Here is a 16,849-nt window from a genome sequence, read left to right on the forward strand (position 1 = left end):
TTTTTGTAATTTTCATTGCAGGCACCCATGGGGACTTGCTGGGGCGACATTTCAGAAGGTGTACGTGTAGAAGTCCCTAACACAGACTGCAGCCTACCTACCAAAGTCTTCTGGATTGCTGGGATTGTAAAATTAGCAGGTTACTAATTTTATATAGGATCATATGTTTTGAGAGATTGAGAGAATTAAGCAAATGTTTCATTTTTAAGTGAAATTAGTAATAGGCTTGAATAGTCAGCTGTAATGCGGCAAGCTTTTAAGCAACCTGTGCTTATTACAGTATGTCCTGTTTGTAAATGGCTTTAAAAGACTGTCATAGTAACTTCTGCCATAATGTAGCTTCTGCCATAATACGGAGACTGTTTTCTGTAGCTGTTGGTTGACCTTTTTCTGTAGAGATTGGTGGGAATAAATGCATCTATCTTATTAATATAGTTTTAAAAGAAAATCCAACTTTCCAGTTAAAATAATTTACAATACTTATAAGTAAAAGGAATAAAAGAATAGCAGCAAAATAGTAAGATAGAACCAGTGGTAAAACACAAATATCAAAGCAGTGTCATATTTAGCCATTGGTCTGGATGTACAGGTGCTTAAATGATGAATGTAGATGACTTCTGAGAATGTGGTGATGGCAAATGGCCTTGGCAGAAGATCCTAGTAGGCAGTCTTTAAGCAATCTTTGTCTCAAGCCATTTAGAGCTCTATACATCAGTGCCAACACTTTGCATTGTACTTGGAGGCAAATGTGGAGTTAGTGACTGTGACGACCCCTTAACTGGGGAGGTCTGGTTTTACTTTAAAATGTTATTTCTGTTTTGTTTTACTCTGTATATCCAGCTGCCACCAGGAAATTTTAGGCTTTCCAAACCTTTATAATATAATATTTTTATCACTGGGTAGGTAGGCCGGGTCTTTAGGCTTTCAAGGGACTATGTGTTCCTCAGGATGTATTTATTTCAGAGCTGGTATACTTGAATGAAATAGGATTTATTTAAATAAAGCATAAATACGAGGGTAGAACCATGTAACTAGTAAAGTAGGTATAACACACAGTTTGCTCCCTACTGACAGGGATTTTTCATAGGTAACTTTGTAACACTTTTCCTTCAAGTCCATATAATCTTTACTGTTTCCTAGACTCTCAGCTTTCAGCTTATAATTCCTATAACACAGAACTGAATGTCTCTCCTTTCACACACAAATATTTAACTCAGAACTCTTATATCATACAAGACTGCTTCACTCTTTTCATACACAGGACCAACTTATCCCACACAGGGATGTGTCTCCTTCTCTCAGAGACAGCACTTAACTCTCATATCACACACAAGAAGGTCTCTCCTTCAGACCCCAGAACTAAACTCATCCCACACAGGGATGCTTCACTCTTCTCATACACAGAACTTCTGCTTCTCTCCCAGAAATCAGAACTTAACTGCTTAACTGAACATCAACTGTCTTCATCAACTGTCATATCCCTAACTGACACTCTTGACTGACATATCTGCTCATCCACACAGAATCATTTCCAAAACCCCTCCCCCTCTTTGTCACTCACCAGTCACACCACTTGCTTGTTTCCACTACTCTAGACTATCATACATCCATGCATCCAAACTTTTAAAGTCACACACACACAGTTAAACATGAAATCGTTACAGTGACATTCTCTCAGAATTAGGGAAATGGATCTGTCATATTCCAGACCATCTGAAATTTACATATAGACCTCAAAGTAGTCCCACATAGAGAACATTGTAGTAATTAAGCTTGGATGTAACCAAGTGATAACTGGTGGGATAATTTTTTTGTCCAAAAAAGACCAAGCTAACACACCAACTGAATTGCAGAAAGGCACTTGGAGCAATTGATGTGTCCGTTGCAGCTTTGGTAACATGTTAAAATTGGCTCCTTGATTCCTGACATCTCCTAGGATTAAGCTTTTTCTTTCTTCCCTTCCTGCTGTGATGTCTGTTTTATATTTAATTTAGGAACATTTATGGATCTGCTTATTCAAAGGGTTAGTTCCCATGATCTGTCAACAGGTGGTGGTGATCCCCCCCCCCCCAGCAGGGGACTAAATTCTTTCTATCTGTGCTGTTGGGGAGCTCTGCTGTTGGAAGAGAAAAAAAGGGTGATTTTACCTTCTTTCTCTTTCCCCACTGCAACCTCCTGACCCATGTGACTATTGTACCACAGGGTTCCTGCAGTCCCAGGAATAAACTTTTCCAAAGTCAGAAAGGACTGCTATAAGGAGAGGAAATACAGGAAAAATCTGCAGTCCTTGCATATTTGGATAGCAGGATACAAATCAGTGGTTGTTGGAGCAAGGTATTGTAAGAATTCAGGAAATTCTTGGATTTTCCCCCCTTAGTTACCTAGGCATGTTTGTCTGGGGCATAATACCTAAGGCATCAGTAAGGCAGTGGAGCTGGTGGGTTTTAAGGAAGGAGCTATGCCAATGAATCCAGCATCTGTAGCTCAGTTTTCCGCTGGTATGTTGAATACTTCTGGGTTAAACAAATGGCTTTAAAATCTGGAAAAAATGTTTCAGATTAGTGTATTCTAAAAGGTTCCTTGCAACAGCAAGAGTATAGTGGTAATATCAAGTTTAATTATTTAAATCCTGTATCCTGTTTTTCTCCATACAACATAAAATACTCAGAAGTACATATGTAAATAAAATCTGCAATACCCGACAGTCCCCCAGTCAAACTTGACACAGATTATAAACTGTGAGGGCATCATGGGCCATTGCTGGTCCTGCCTAGGGCCACAAGCTGCAAGCTATGGGCTAAGAGCTGAAGGCCAAAAGCTTGTGCTGCTTGCTGAGCCCAGGCTTTATTTAAAATACTTTATCCAGCCTTTTTCCTAATAAAGGACCCAACGTGTCTTCCAAAAGAAACGGGGAAGACTTCTTTAGCAGCGAGTGGCAGCTGGAGAGCACTGCCAGCATTAGCTCCCTTTTTTTGTACGCCATTAACAGGTGGAAGGGACTTCATTCCATGCGATCCTTCCTTAGGAGAGTAATGTAAATCAGCCAGCTTGGTGTAGTGGTTCAGAGCGGCGGACTGGAGAACGGGTTCGATTCCCTACTCCTCCACATGAAGCCAGCTGGGTGACCTTGCCCGTCAGTCATAGGTCTCTCAGCCCAAAAATAAACCTAGCTGACCACAAAAAGAGCTAGAGTTTCAGGCTGCCGGACAACCTTTGGATCTCCTGGCTATACTACACCCACTGCCATACGATAATTGATGTGAATCAACGTGTGGGTTTGCTCTCTTCTCAGGTTACAATGCTTTACTAAGATATGAAGGCTTCGAAAACGATTCAAGTCTTGACTTCTGGTGCAACATTTGTGGTTCTGATATCCACCCAGTTGGTTGGTGTGCAACCAGTGGGAAACCTCTAGTACCACCTCGAAGTATGTGAATCTGTTATTCATCTCATGTTTTGTGTATTGATCATGTAGTTATGTCACATAAGTATCCTGTGTTTTTAACTATGAGCTTGATGCAACAAGGCTTCGCTTATGGCCTTCCTGACTTAGTAGTATGAGCAAAGTATTTGCTTCGTACATGTATAAAAATGATTGGACCTCATTTATTACTTATTAGGATGGAACAGAGGGCTATACTTGCTTTTCGTAAGACCCCAGGGTAAATCTCAAAACCTTGTGAAGTTATTAAAAACTGTTGAAGTATTTCCAGAGCAGATAATTTATTGAGTGAAGTCTGAAAATAGGTCATTTTTACATATTTATTTATTTATTTATTTATTTATTTATTTATTATTTGGATTTATACCCCGCCCCCCCTGCGAGCGGGCTCAGGGCAGATGACATTAGTCGGTACCCAGTACCGTAAAACCTTGATGTTGTAACTTGATGTTGTAAAATACAGCTAATGTTTTTTTCTTCTGAACATTGACAGCCATTCATCATAAATACACAAACTGGAAAGCTTTTCTAGTGAAAAGACTCACTGGTGCCAAAACTCTTCCCCCTGATTTCTCTCAGAAGGTAAGTCTCATGGTAGCAAAAGCCTGGTCAGACTCTCAAGAAAGGAAGGTTATTCCTCATTTAATATATAATATTTATGTACTATATCTGAGCACAAATAATCTCAAAATAGTTTAAGAACAGTAAAATATTATGAGTTAGATTCAGTGATCTGTGGGCACAGTGACTGTGGATCTTTCCTCATCCCATCAGTCCTCTTAGATTGCAAGAAAGTGGATTTCCAGGGATGTAGGACATGCATGGACTAAGAGCCCTACAGATCAGGGGGCTGCACTAATTGGGGAAAGGGGGTGAAGTTACCTTCTCCTCCTCTTCCATCAGCATAGCTCTGTTTGCAGAATAGGGTAGGAGGAGCAGTTTTGCCCGTCCCCTGCTCTTCAGTGCAGACCCCTGCCCTTTGTGGTTCTTAGTTCACATTAGGTCCCTTGTCCCAAGGAACTGAGTGCTAGAGGGAGCCCTTCTATTGAAGGATTGCTGGATCCAACCTGGTATCTGATAACTGGAAGTAATGTCTGCCAACTAATACAGCCACAGTCAGAATGAAAGCAAAAGTCTCAGTTTACAAAAGTTCAGCAGAATAATCAGGTTTTTACTTGTGTCCAAAAAAAAAGGGCAATCTCTGGCCCTAGATGGGAGGAAATTCTGTATTTCAGGAAAAGTCCTATACAATATGTCTAAAAATTGTGATGGAAGCAGTGTTTTATTTGCTGATCACAAAATAGTTAAGGGGAGAATGAGAAATAAAGTGGTCATTGAGATAAGCAGGGATGAGGCTATTCAGCGCTTTAAAAGTCAAATTGCTGCTTCCATTGATTCTTTCTCTGAGTTGCAAATTCTGGTTGGGTCTTGCTCTACCAATGTTTTAGATGCCCCTAAGTGTAAATATTTTATTGATTAGAAAGTATGGCTAATTATTTTGAATTAAGCTTGGGTATGTTACTAGTTTAACCTTATGGCTGTGCATACAAGAATGATCCAGATGTAGTACGGAGGCACCAGCAGTGAGCACTCTGTACAGACCTGTCATTTGATCAAAAATTAGTGCTGTATGCTTTGCTTACAAAGTTTTCCATAGAAGAATCCGTACTTATTATACTATTTTTGTGATTCAGTCTGAACACCTAGTTCTGCAGAGGCAACAGGTAGAAATACAAACCCAAAGACTAGTTCTGGGAACAAATCCTGGTGCCAACTCTATCCCAATATCCATTCAAATGACTCTGTCACAGCACTCAATAACACTACCCATACCTCAAGGGTACATTCATTTGCACATCCCCTAATGCAGGGGTGTCAAATTCATTTGTTATGAGGGCCAGATCTCATATAAATGGGACCTTGTCAGGTCCTATTGTAATGTAATGCCAGGTAGCAGACATATAAACTCTATAAAGAACACAGACAAACACAATTAAATATATAATTTTACTTAAAATACCAACATGCTTAAAACATTAACACTCTTGCAATATTTTGTTGCCGATGCCCCCATGCTGCCTGAAGTGGGGAGTCTACAAAACTATAGTCTTCCCCAGAAAAATAACTGCAACTCATATGAGGCGGGCATGAATACAGTGAAAAGAAGGGGAGGGGGAGGCGGACCCAGTTGCACCCAGAAGAGCCACGGCATAACCATCCCAACAAAACACACACACACACAGAGTAGCAAAGCATAGGAAAGCTCATACGTTGAAGAAAACGTTGTCAGTCAGATGCCACTGGACTCAAACGTCGTTTTGCAAACACATGGACGTGCGCAGAGTAGCAAGGCGAGGGAAAGAAAAAAAAAAAGAGGGAGGAGAGGGGGAAGCAGACCGAGTTGCACCTGGGAGAACTGCAGCATAATTTGAGCCCAACAGAACACAGAGAGAAGGAGAGAGAGAGATGCAAGGCACAGGAAAGCTCACATCTTAAAGAAAACTTTGTTGGTCTTTAAATTCCACTGGACTGAAACATTGCTTTGCATACCCACAGATGTGCACACAGTAGCAAGGGAAGGTGGAATCAGACCCAGTTGTACCCGGCAGAACTGCAGCATAATTGGAGCCCAACAGAACATACACACACTGTAGCAAGGCACAGGAAAGCTCACAGCTTGAAGAAAACTTTGTTGGTCTTTAGATGCCACTGGACTCAAATGTTGCTTTGCGCATACACACAGACGTGTGCAGATTAGCAAGGCAAGGGGGTGAAAGAGGGGAGAGTTAAGTGGACCCAGTTGCTCCCAGGAGAACCACAGCATAATGAGCCCAACAGAACATATGCACACTGTAGCAAAGCACAGGAAAGCTATACCTTGAAGAAAGCTTAATTGGTCTTAAGGTGCCACTGGACTCCACAACTTTGCTTTGCGCATACACAGACATGCAGTAGCAAGGAGAGGGGGCGGCAGACCCAAGCAATGAGGGGGTTGGATTTGCATGGGAAAAAACAGGAGGGCCATTTGGCCCCATCCACTTCATTCGGGGGGGGGAGCCCCAAAGTGCATGCTCCCCATGGTAGCTAAAATGGTGGTTCTCTCCCCATGTCTCCCTCTGGCCACTTGCTTGCAGGCCAGATTAAAGCCCTGGGTGGGCCAATTCCCGCCCGCAGGCCGTTAGTTTGTCACCTCTGCCCTAATGTGACATATGCTGTCATGTAATGACTTTCTGCTGTTTTTATTGGCTGAACTGGACAGTCTATATGCAAGAGAATAAATGGACATTAAAAATAGAAATGAACTAGTGGGAACATTTCAGCATCCCTAGACGTTTAGTAATAGACATACAAGTTCTAGTACTTCAGCAGAAAAATTTCAAAGGTAGGCTCTAGTGAAAAGCTGTTGAGTTGGAATACATATGCAAATTCAATACTGTCAAACTTGGACTCAATGCACTATAAAACAATCATTCCTCCTTAAAGATTTATGTATGCCATTCAGATTCATCCTTTTGCCAGTTCATCAGCAATCGAGAGTGGTCCAGAGCCACTTTGAATAGATCACTTTTGATCTTGTTTATGTGTGCTTTGTAGTATTATGTTGTCCAAGGAAATATAGCCTTCTGACCTCCTGCCTTCTGTAATTTGTAGCTTTGGTACAAATTTTTCAACCAAATGAACGGAGTACTTCACATAACTGATGAAGTGGGTTCTGATTCACAGAAAAGCTTATGCTACAATTAATTTGGTAGTTTAAGGTGCCATAAGACTCTTTTCTGCAAAAACAATAGAACGTCATCAGTTATTAACATTATGACCCCCAAAATAGCATTTCATTGACAAATGTCAAACCATGAAATTATTTCTGGAGACTTTTTTCCTCCCTCCCCCATAAAAGGACTGCTGAAATAAAGATTTTCACAATTTTTCTAGTTTCTCTAAAAGTGAAAACTGGTTTGGTGAAAGGAGTTCCTTGGGGAGAGGCCATGATTCAGTGCTGGAGCAGCTGCTGTGTGTGCAGAAACATCAGATTCAGTCCTTGGTGCTTCTAACTAAATTACAAATGTTAAGAGACACATTGATTTGTCCAGGTCCCTGAAGATTCTTTGCTAGACAGTTGATAATGCCTGAAGATTCTTTGCTAGACAGTTGATAATGATGCACTAAATGGATAAGCTTCATAGGTTCATGTATGATGAGAATGCTGCCACTGAGAAGAGCCTCTCAAAATTATTTCAGCTAAATAATGAGTTTTGAGTTGATTTAGTGCCTTCTTACACATTCAAAGTTACAGGGGTTGGGTTCAGGGTCCCCACCCAGTACCCTGTGCAACAGTCAAACTTGAGCTGCAGGGTTCTCCTCAATTAACTGTGTGTGTAGTGTCCAATTCAGATTAAGACTGGTGCACATTTCCTTACCAGGAACAGTCTGTGAGTGAGAAATATTATGAAATTTTGAACCAGCTGTCTGAAGTGCCACTGTTCACAACGTGTAAAGGTAGATTTAGTTCATAAAGGCTCTTTTGGGTAGCAGAACATTTGTGCTGTACATTACATTTTCAAAGGCAGGCACATTACTCCCTCTCCTCCTCTTCTTTATTTTCAGGTATCAGAAAGTATGCAGTATCCTTTCAAACCTTCAATGAGAGTAGAAGTTGTTGACAAAACACATCTCTGCCGAACACGGGTAGCAGTTGTAGACAGTGTAATTGGAGGCAGGTTAAGATTAGTATATGAAGAAAGTGAAGACAAAACAGATGATTTCTGGTGCCATATGTACAGTCCTCTCATCCATCCCATTGGTTGGTCTCGAAGTATAGGACATCGGTTCAAAAGATCTGGTAAGTTCATCTGGTAAAGAGGGAACACCATCGTTGCATATGTCCTTTTAATGGATAATCAGCACATTTCCCACAAACATGTTTTGTTTTTTTAAAACAATTTTATTATTTTAAAAGAAACGAACAAACATATATGAGAGTAATCACATCAGCATTGTACCTATTAAAAGACCTCATACATACACTTCTAGTTATCTATCTTTCTACCGTATAGCCAATTATAATCCTTGCAACTCTATATTTTAGCAATATATGTTTACTTCTATTTAGACATTGTCTAAGCATTCTACTATAATTTTCTATAAAATACCTTAAGATAACCTTGACATTTCATAAACATATAAACTCATATACAGTTTTTCTTATTTCTATTTTTTTTAATCCATCTGATATAAGCATTACTTAAACATTTTAAAGTTTAATCTTCCATTAAATGCCTTTAATATAAGTTGAAATTTTTAGGTGAATTTACTTACCCAATCTTGGTCAATTACATACACAAAGAGATCCCCTAGCCCAATCTGATTTATACAATTTACTCTTTTACAATTTTTAATATCATCTATTATAAAAATTATCTAAACATATTCAATTAATCTACCCTTCAATATATTTAATATAGATTAGAGCTTTATGTGTGTATAAGAATAAATTCAAAAATGTCCACTGTTAATCAGTTACACATAGCATTTTATGGGTACATGAACATAGACTTAAGACTTCCCTAACCACTCTTGTGGCATCCTTGCTTATAGGGGGAGACTGTTTTTCCTTTAAACCATTTTCTGTGTATATAAACTTGGTAGTTTTCTGCTGCTACCAGGAATTAAAAATTCCAAATCTCTCTCTTTTGGTAGTATGGGCACTTCAGAGGACTATGTGGCCCTGAGGAAGGACTACTGATTTCTGGAATATGTTTAAACAAAAATTGATTTATTGAATAAAGAACAAAATAGGTTTCTGGTTATCTTGAATTGTTTCTGGAAGAAGGGACTTGTAAATATAACCGGCAAGGTGTCACACACTGTCTCTCAGACACCAAAATTCCACGCTGACAGGCTTCTCTCTCTCATATATGTAGCCACACGGGCTAAGCTCTTTGTCTTAGGCACGCAAGATAAAACAGTTGTCTAACCACACAGTATAGACACTACTTGTTTCTTTGTCTTATAGACTCTCACAAAACTTTTAGAGTCACACAGACCCTCTTCATAGCTCTTCCACACTTCGCTTTCCAAAGACCCATACCCAGAACTCTGTCTTCAAAACACACACAGATTCCTCTCAGAACATCTCCTCTCACACTCAGTCACCAGCCCATCAAATCACACTCATCTCCCCCTATTGCCCTCCTTGCATTACTGCAGTCAAACTAACATTTAAAGGAACACACACACCAAAACATGGAATCATTACAACTCTTAACCAGCTTTCACACAGAAAAAAAATTCCCCAACCCGGTCTTATTTATAAATCTTGATTCTTTTCTTCTTTCTCTGGCTTCTTCTCTTCAGTAGGGTCTTGATTCTATGTCTCTTGGTTTTGTAGGTAGAAAGGCTTTCTTTTAAGACTCACCATCTGTATTTAAGTCTTGTAGTAGTTAAGGATTCCATAACTTCTGTTTTGTCTTCTGTGATATTTTTCCCTTTACAGCTTTGAGAATTTCAGCAATTGTCTGCTTTTAGTAGATCTATTGTATTCTTCTGTATTCCTTTGTCTCTTTTTCTTTTTTGTATATCAGACTTTCTGTAAGGTACATCTACTTGCTTGTAGTTTTGATCTGTGTTTTGACAAGTTTGGTGCTGGGTCTTTGTCTTGATTGTAGCTTCTGTTGGTATAGTTATCTTCTTGTCTTGTATTGAATCAAAAGCCCCTTTAACTGCCAGATTGACTGTGTCAACAATTATAGACTTAAGCTTCTCCCAAGAAATCTGTGTCAATTTAACATCAGCTGAGATATCTATACTCACGCATCATCTGGCATTTTCTTATATGTGTCTTGTGCACTCATTTTGATGCAATAACAATAGCCCCAGTTCAGCCCAGCAAAACAAGGATCTCTGCAGTTATTTTACAATAGTCCTTACAAGGCTGACCACATTCACAAGATAGTAGCTGCTGTAGACTTATTAACAACCAAGAATCTTTCAACATAAATCAGGTGTTTTACAGTTGTACAATGGAGTCTGAACACTGTGTGCTTTTATAATTTCAACAATGAGACTGGAGTTATGGGGGACTATTGCAAAGTAAGAAGTTCAATTCTAAATGTCCCTCTTTCTTTTCTTTTTTTCTTTTCCAAAGGGTTTGATGAGATATATTCTCTATTGAAATTGTTTAGTCATTTTTCTTTTAAGAGTTTATACATAGATCCAATGAGTCATTTAAATCCAAAAGAGACAAGAAAGGGATTTAACAATTGGAATCCAAAAATCCCCCCCCCCAAAAAGCTCAAAGTTTATTCAAATATGTATTCCAGGCAAAATTATTAGGAGCTCAAACAGCAGTCTTCGTGTCCTCTTTGCCCCAAAGAGTGTTTAGCACAGCTTTTCTTTAGACACTCGTTCTAGCCGCTAGGAAGAGGGGGTGGGATTTCCACCTCTCCTTCCCTTGTCCTTTTAAAGATTTAAAGAGGCTTGGCCAACAGGTCGTTGAATTCTTCAGTGTTGCTTTTTACAGGTACTCACGGTAAAGGTCTTCATCAGCGTTATGGATGAGGCTCAAAACATCTCTCTTATCGGGTGTTCACAGTTGGTGCAGTCATGGCTGCCGTGACTGTGCTGATTTGTCCCTTGCGTCGGGGACGATCCAGGGCTTCCACCTACTTGCTGCCATGAGTGGGGCCTCCGAATCAAGTCCCTTGCACCGGACCTCCCTCCAGGAGGTCCAGCGGAGCGCGGGATTCCCCGAAAACTCTCCTAAAAAGAATGAAGAGCCGGCGGTACCCAGGTGCGAAGCCCGGTGCCAACTGTGCCGCTGCACCGCAGCCCTGTCTCCCCCCACATTTCCCACAAACGTGGATATGTACACCTGATTTGTCTACTGTAGCTGTGAAAACATGAATGGTATATAAATCTATCTTGTCCAGTTTTCATCACCCTTGGACCAATTATATTTTAAATAAATGATCTTTGAAGTGATGAACTAGAAGCCTTTATATTTTCATAATGTGCTGCTATTTTTTTATTTTTACTACTTGCTCTTCACAGATATTGCCAAGAAACAGGACTCTCACTTTGATGCACCCCCACATTTATTTGCTAAGGTAGGATGCTTTACAAGGAATTTCAACTTTTAAAATAGGAGTTACTTGTTAGCACTGATATGAGAAGTAGGCAATACTGTATTTCTCTCTTGCTTAGGGTTGCTAGGTCCCCTTCTCATTCCAGTAGGGGGATTTGGGGGCATTCTGGGGGTGAGTGGGGATGCCCCAAAGCCCTGCCCCCAAGTGTGACCTCCCATCTGGCCACCCCTATGCCTCCCCTCCTGCCCAATTTAAAGGGCTTCAGATGATCAGTGGGGACCCTTTGGGTCTTTTTGCAAGCCGAGCATGCAGCCCCTCTCCCTCCCTCCTGCTAGATTTAATGGGCCCTCCAGCTGACTGGCGAGCCATGTGGTCCCCACTGATCAGCTGAAGCCCTTTAAAATGGGCAGGAGGGGAGGGAGAGGGGTGACCGGGTGGGAGGACACTCTTGGAGGCAGGGCTTGGGGGTGGGGCTTCCCCCACCGGCCAGCTGGCCGGGGGCGAATTGGAGCCCCCAAAAGCGGGAGGAACCCCCACCTGGACCTTGGGGCTGGCAGCCCTACTCTTGCTGAAGATGTGCATTTTGCCAGGTGCTGCTTGTGGAGATGTGAATTTTAAAAAAGGTTCTGAGAGAGCAAAACTACATTTTAGAAACATCTGTAATTCTTTAAAAATTGCCATGAAGCCCTGATCCAGATTGGGCATATGGTGGCCCCAGAAACTCTCATTGCCCCCCCCCAATGCCTTTCCAGATGCAGAAATAGCTCCCTGTAGCTGTTTTGGCACCTGACAGCCACTGTGAGTTCGATACAAATTGGGGCCTCATGGCAATTTTTAAAGAACTACAGATGCTTCTAAAATAGCATTGGCAACCATGGGATGGACCTGTGACCCCAGTCACTTGTAATTTGGCCCTGAGTAACTGTTTCTGCCGCTGATCATTTTGATTTTATGGCATTTATTTGTTACTTCAGAAAAATATCTGCTGTGGTCTCTTTAGGTAAAAGAAGTTGAATCAAGTGGAGAATGGTTCAAGGAGGGAATGAAACTGGAAGCCATAGATCCATTAAACCTTTCTGCAATATGTGTGGCAACGATTAGAAAGGTAACAGCATTAACATACTTTGGAGTAGTGACTGTCCACATGGCCGTTCTCTCTACACTTGCCTTGTAGCCAAAACCAACTGAGGTAGGCTCAGGGCGGCTTACATAAGACAACAATAGATAAAACAACAATATAAATATCGATATAAAATACATGATAGAATATTAAAACCATTAACACAACGATGGCAATACGATGGTAAAGTGCATATAGAGACATACATTCAGCAGTACATCCACTCTCGGTGGGCTTAGTGCCTGATTAGTTTCCCATAGCTCTGCACTACAAAGTGGCCCTTGATCGATTCATTACAAGACTGCTCCAGGACCCATTGGATGTGACATACTGCTTATTCAGACCAAGGAACTGAATTAGTGACTGGCTGGTGAATTAACATACCCCAGCAAAGAACTATTCAGAGTTCCTTTCAAAAATATAATTGTATTGTATTTAGAAGTGCTGCAGCATCTGGCATTTTGATGCAATTTGTAATTCCACCCTGTCTCCTTTCACTGCAGGTGCTGAAACATGATTAGTGTACACACAATGCTGTCAATCCTTTCATGATTATAAGGGCCTGTGCTTTGGAGTCACACTGCTCTCCACCCACCTCCACATCTGCCAGCTGCCTCTGTCCTTTCTTTGCCATTCTATGCCATGTGTTAAAATTTACTTCAATATCAACTTTAATCAGAATTTGAACCCAGCTTCAGATCTGTAGTTAGTATTAATGATGTAAGGCTGGTAAGGAGAATTTGGCAAAGTGGGAAATAAGAAGAGGGCCCTACTTCTGCTCCATTAACTTTATTTAAGAGATCAAGGGTGTTACATATGTACCAGCCTTCCCTGAAAGTTGTAATACTATAAATACAAACTATATTGAAGACTTTGTTTTTAACAAGAATTCCTCTTGAACAAACTTTGCATATTACTTATTATTTCCTTTATTGCCTCTTGTGTTGTCTTGCGTTTAACTTCTAGTAGATATAAATCCTAACTCTTCTGTGTCTTTTGTTTTATCAAGGTATTAGCAGATGGATATCTTATGATTGGAATTGATGGCTCTGAGGCAGCGGATGGGTCTGACTGGTTTTGTTACCATGCTACTTCCCCTTCTATATTCCCAGTTGGTTTCTGTGAAATTAACATGATAGAACTAACTCCACCCCGAGGTATTTATGCTTATCTATCTATAAAAATATGACTTATTTTTTTCAGCAGAATTTGTCCAGAATTTGTGTTCATATGGCTAGACTGAAATTGCTTAACCAGCAGCTGTTCAGCAGAAAATGCTTCATTACTGCCTGCTCTATCCTTTGGTGGGTTGGGGTTAGATGTACAGTCTGTTCTTCCAGCTCCCTTTCAGACACTGGTGATCCAATCTGGCATGGTAAGGCTAGGCAAAAGTGAAGAGAATGTGGGGATTTGCCACAGTGTTGTTTGTTTGCTGAGATGAAGGGGATGGGAGAAGGCATCAGACCAGGTGCTCTGCTATTCCTACTGAAATCTGCTCTTTCCCTCTTTTGCCTAGATTACGTCAGTATCTTACAACCTTTCTTTGTTGCTTTCTTTGGCTCTTCCCAATCAACAAGAACAGCTAGGTTCAGGGAAAAATAGGGAGCAATGGGCATTCCCATCTTGAATCTTCTTCATCCAAAGGATTTGCCACTGGCTGAAACTGAGCAGCTGTACTGAGTTGTGTACACAAGAAGTGGTCAACAAGATGAAATGGGGAAAGGAGAGTGAATAGGCACTGAAAATGGTAGTAGAAGAAAGGTAGCAATGACAAGAATAGGTATATTAACTTAGCTGTTTTAAGAAGAGTGGGGGGACATGAGAATTTGATTTGGCATACTATCTAGCTAATTATTGTGCTCATTTTCAAATTCCCTGCCCCAGTGTTTGATCAGTGGTTAAAAGCCACTAATTTAGTGTAAGATAAATCTGGTGGTTCATAATAGGAAGATCACATGGGGTATGATTGTTTCCTTTCTGTAATAACCACTTAGAGACTGAGCATGTCATATTGAAAAGTATTTTTGTGTTGTTATTACATAATTGTTAACATTTGCAGGTTATGCAAAACTACCTTTCAAATGGTTTGACTACCTCAGGGAAATGGGTTCAGTAGCAGCTCCTGTGAAGCTCTTCAACAAGGTAAACTGTTACACAGACCAGATTGTTAAATTTTTTGGAGTATGTGATATGTGCAGATGTAGTTCTTTCTTACCATTCCCTTCCCCTAGAGCCCACCCCCAGACCTCCAGAATGCTGATGGATGTGGAACTTGACTAGATAAAAGTCATTCGTTCCAAGGGAAATAACACTTGCAAAGAAGTTAACCCAGTATTTGTTAGGCCATATGTTACAGTTTCGGAGTAGGCAGTGTGATTGTGCACATAAACATAAGGTTTGTTCTCATGTAATTTTGAGGTTGGTCAATTTTTTATATAGGAACGTTTTGTATTGAATTCATACAATTTGATTGTCGTGCTTCCTCATTCCAGGAAGTTCCAAACCATGGGTTTCATGTTGCAATGAAACTGGAGGCAGTAGATCTCATGGAACCTCGTCTAGTATGTGTGGCCACAATAACTCGTATAATCCATCGTCTCCTGAGGATACATTTTGACGGCTGGGAAGATGAATATGATCAGTGGGTGGACTGTGAATCTCCTGACCTCTATCCTGTAGGATGGTGTCAGCTAACTGGGTACCAACTACAGCCTCCTGCATCACAGTGTAAGTACCTTTTGATTTGTAAGGATTTATCTTGGACCCTTTTATAGCTGAAACATGAGGAGGAGGAGGAGGAGATTAGATTTATACCCCGCCCTTCACAACTCAAAGGAGTCTCAACAGATTTAGCATGGTACACTTTATCATATCTGTGTGTGTGGTTTTGGATTTACTATTAGATCACCAGCTGGTACAAAACTGGAGCAAACCTTTACTACAGATTCAGAAGCTTATGGGTTTAATCTGTTCTGCTGTGTACTCAAAGTAGCACTTCATGGCATTTGAGTGACAAGTATAATTCTGTCCCTGATATCCCCAGGGACATTGTAAATCAAAAAACTTTTACTGGGCAGAAACACAACTTTGCATTTTCTTTTGCCCACAACATGTCTTACATTTAGATCAACTGGTGATTTGTCCATAAGCATAAACATAGGTAGAGTGTGTGTTGCTGTCATTGGATTCCTAACCTGCCCTGACTTTCCTTTGTGGCAGAGAGTCTGGCCTTTCAGCTTAGCACACTGCATGAAAGGTAAAAATATAACTGTCAGTTGCTGGATTACTTTGATGGATAGCTTGTTATTTTGCTGTTGAGTCTTAGGTAGTGTATTCTTGGTGCAAAACACTGTTTTCGTCCCACTCATCCCCCCTTCTCACTTTAGTATCTTATACTCTGGAGCACCAGTCATTGACAGGATATGTTCAGTTCATCCACAACTGAACACAAAGGACATTACATCAAGAATTACAATATATAGTATATAATATAAATATAATAAAATCCAAACACTACACAGCTCCTACAGTTTCAAAAGTGAACATTTGCAACCAGAAATTGGCTGACCGACTTCAAACAGTGTATGCATTTCAGCCCCATCCATTGTTTTTTGCCCTTGTTATCCCATTAAGACAAAGCAGTAGAAGTGATAAATAGTAGAAATCCCTTTTAAAGCAACTGTTAATGTTACAGCAGCGTTTTAAGGGCCTTTTATGCATTTTATTTAGTAAATTTGTATCTCTTCCTTCCTTCAAGAAGCTCAGGGTGGCATACATTGGTCTCTACATCTTCATTTTAGCCTCACAGGAGCCTTGAGAGGCAGGTTAGGATAAGAGTGACTGACCCAAGGTTACTCAGCAAGCTTGATGGAAGAGTGGGATTTTGGACATTATCTCTCCTATATCCTACTCTAACACTCCAACCACTAAACTGCAATGGTGATAATTTGACTCCCTGGCCCATGGTTCTCCACTCTCCAAACCTTTTCCCTTCCTTTTGATACAGCATAGCCCCTCCCATCCCTAGTAGACCCTGTTTTGAGTTCTGTCCAAGCGCTGCTGTTTAGTGGGTTCCTCCTTTGTCTCATTGTTGGAGACATTTATCATTTCCTCAGATTCCTGCTTTTCAAGGATGTCAGACAAGTTGACAGTTTGGCTGGGATTAAAGGCACACAGATGCTTGGGACAGTAGTAGCTATTTGA

General features: G+C 40.6%; 1 protein-coding gene across 1 annotated transcript in view; it reads left to right on the top strand.

Annotated features, from left to right (window-relative positions):
- The window catches only part of MBTD1 (mbt domain containing 1), an 82,653-nt gene that overhangs the window by 34,119 nt on the left and 31,685 nt on the right, over positions 1–16,849 (top strand). Inside the window, exons 6-14 of the mRNA XM_015420363.1 lie at positions 22–139; positions 3,293–3,427; positions 3,936–4,024; positions 8,048–8,282; positions 11,492–11,547; positions 12,527–12,631; positions 13,656–13,803; positions 14,706–14,788; positions 15,139–15,373. Coding sequence (XP_015275849.1) covers positions 22–139; positions 3,293–3,427; positions 3,936–4,024; positions 8,048–8,282; positions 11,492–11,547; positions 12,527–12,631; positions 13,656–13,803; positions 14,706–14,788; positions 15,139–15,373 — 1,204 coding nt within the window. The remainder of the gene's footprint in view (positions 1–21; positions 140–3,292; positions 3,428–3,935; positions 4,025–8,047; positions 8,283–11,491; positions 11,548–12,526; positions 12,632–13,655; positions 13,804–14,705; positions 14,789–15,138; positions 15,374–16,849) is intronic.

This window comes from Gekko japonicus, unplaced genomic scaffold (assembly GCF_001447785.1).
Source record: "Gekko japonicus isolate JY-2015 unplaced genomic scaffold, Gekko_japonicus_V1.1 scaffold360, whole genome shotgun sequence".
Lineage (NCBI taxonomy): Eukaryota > Metazoa > Chordata > Lepidosauria > Squamata > Gekkonidae > Gekko > Gekko japonicus.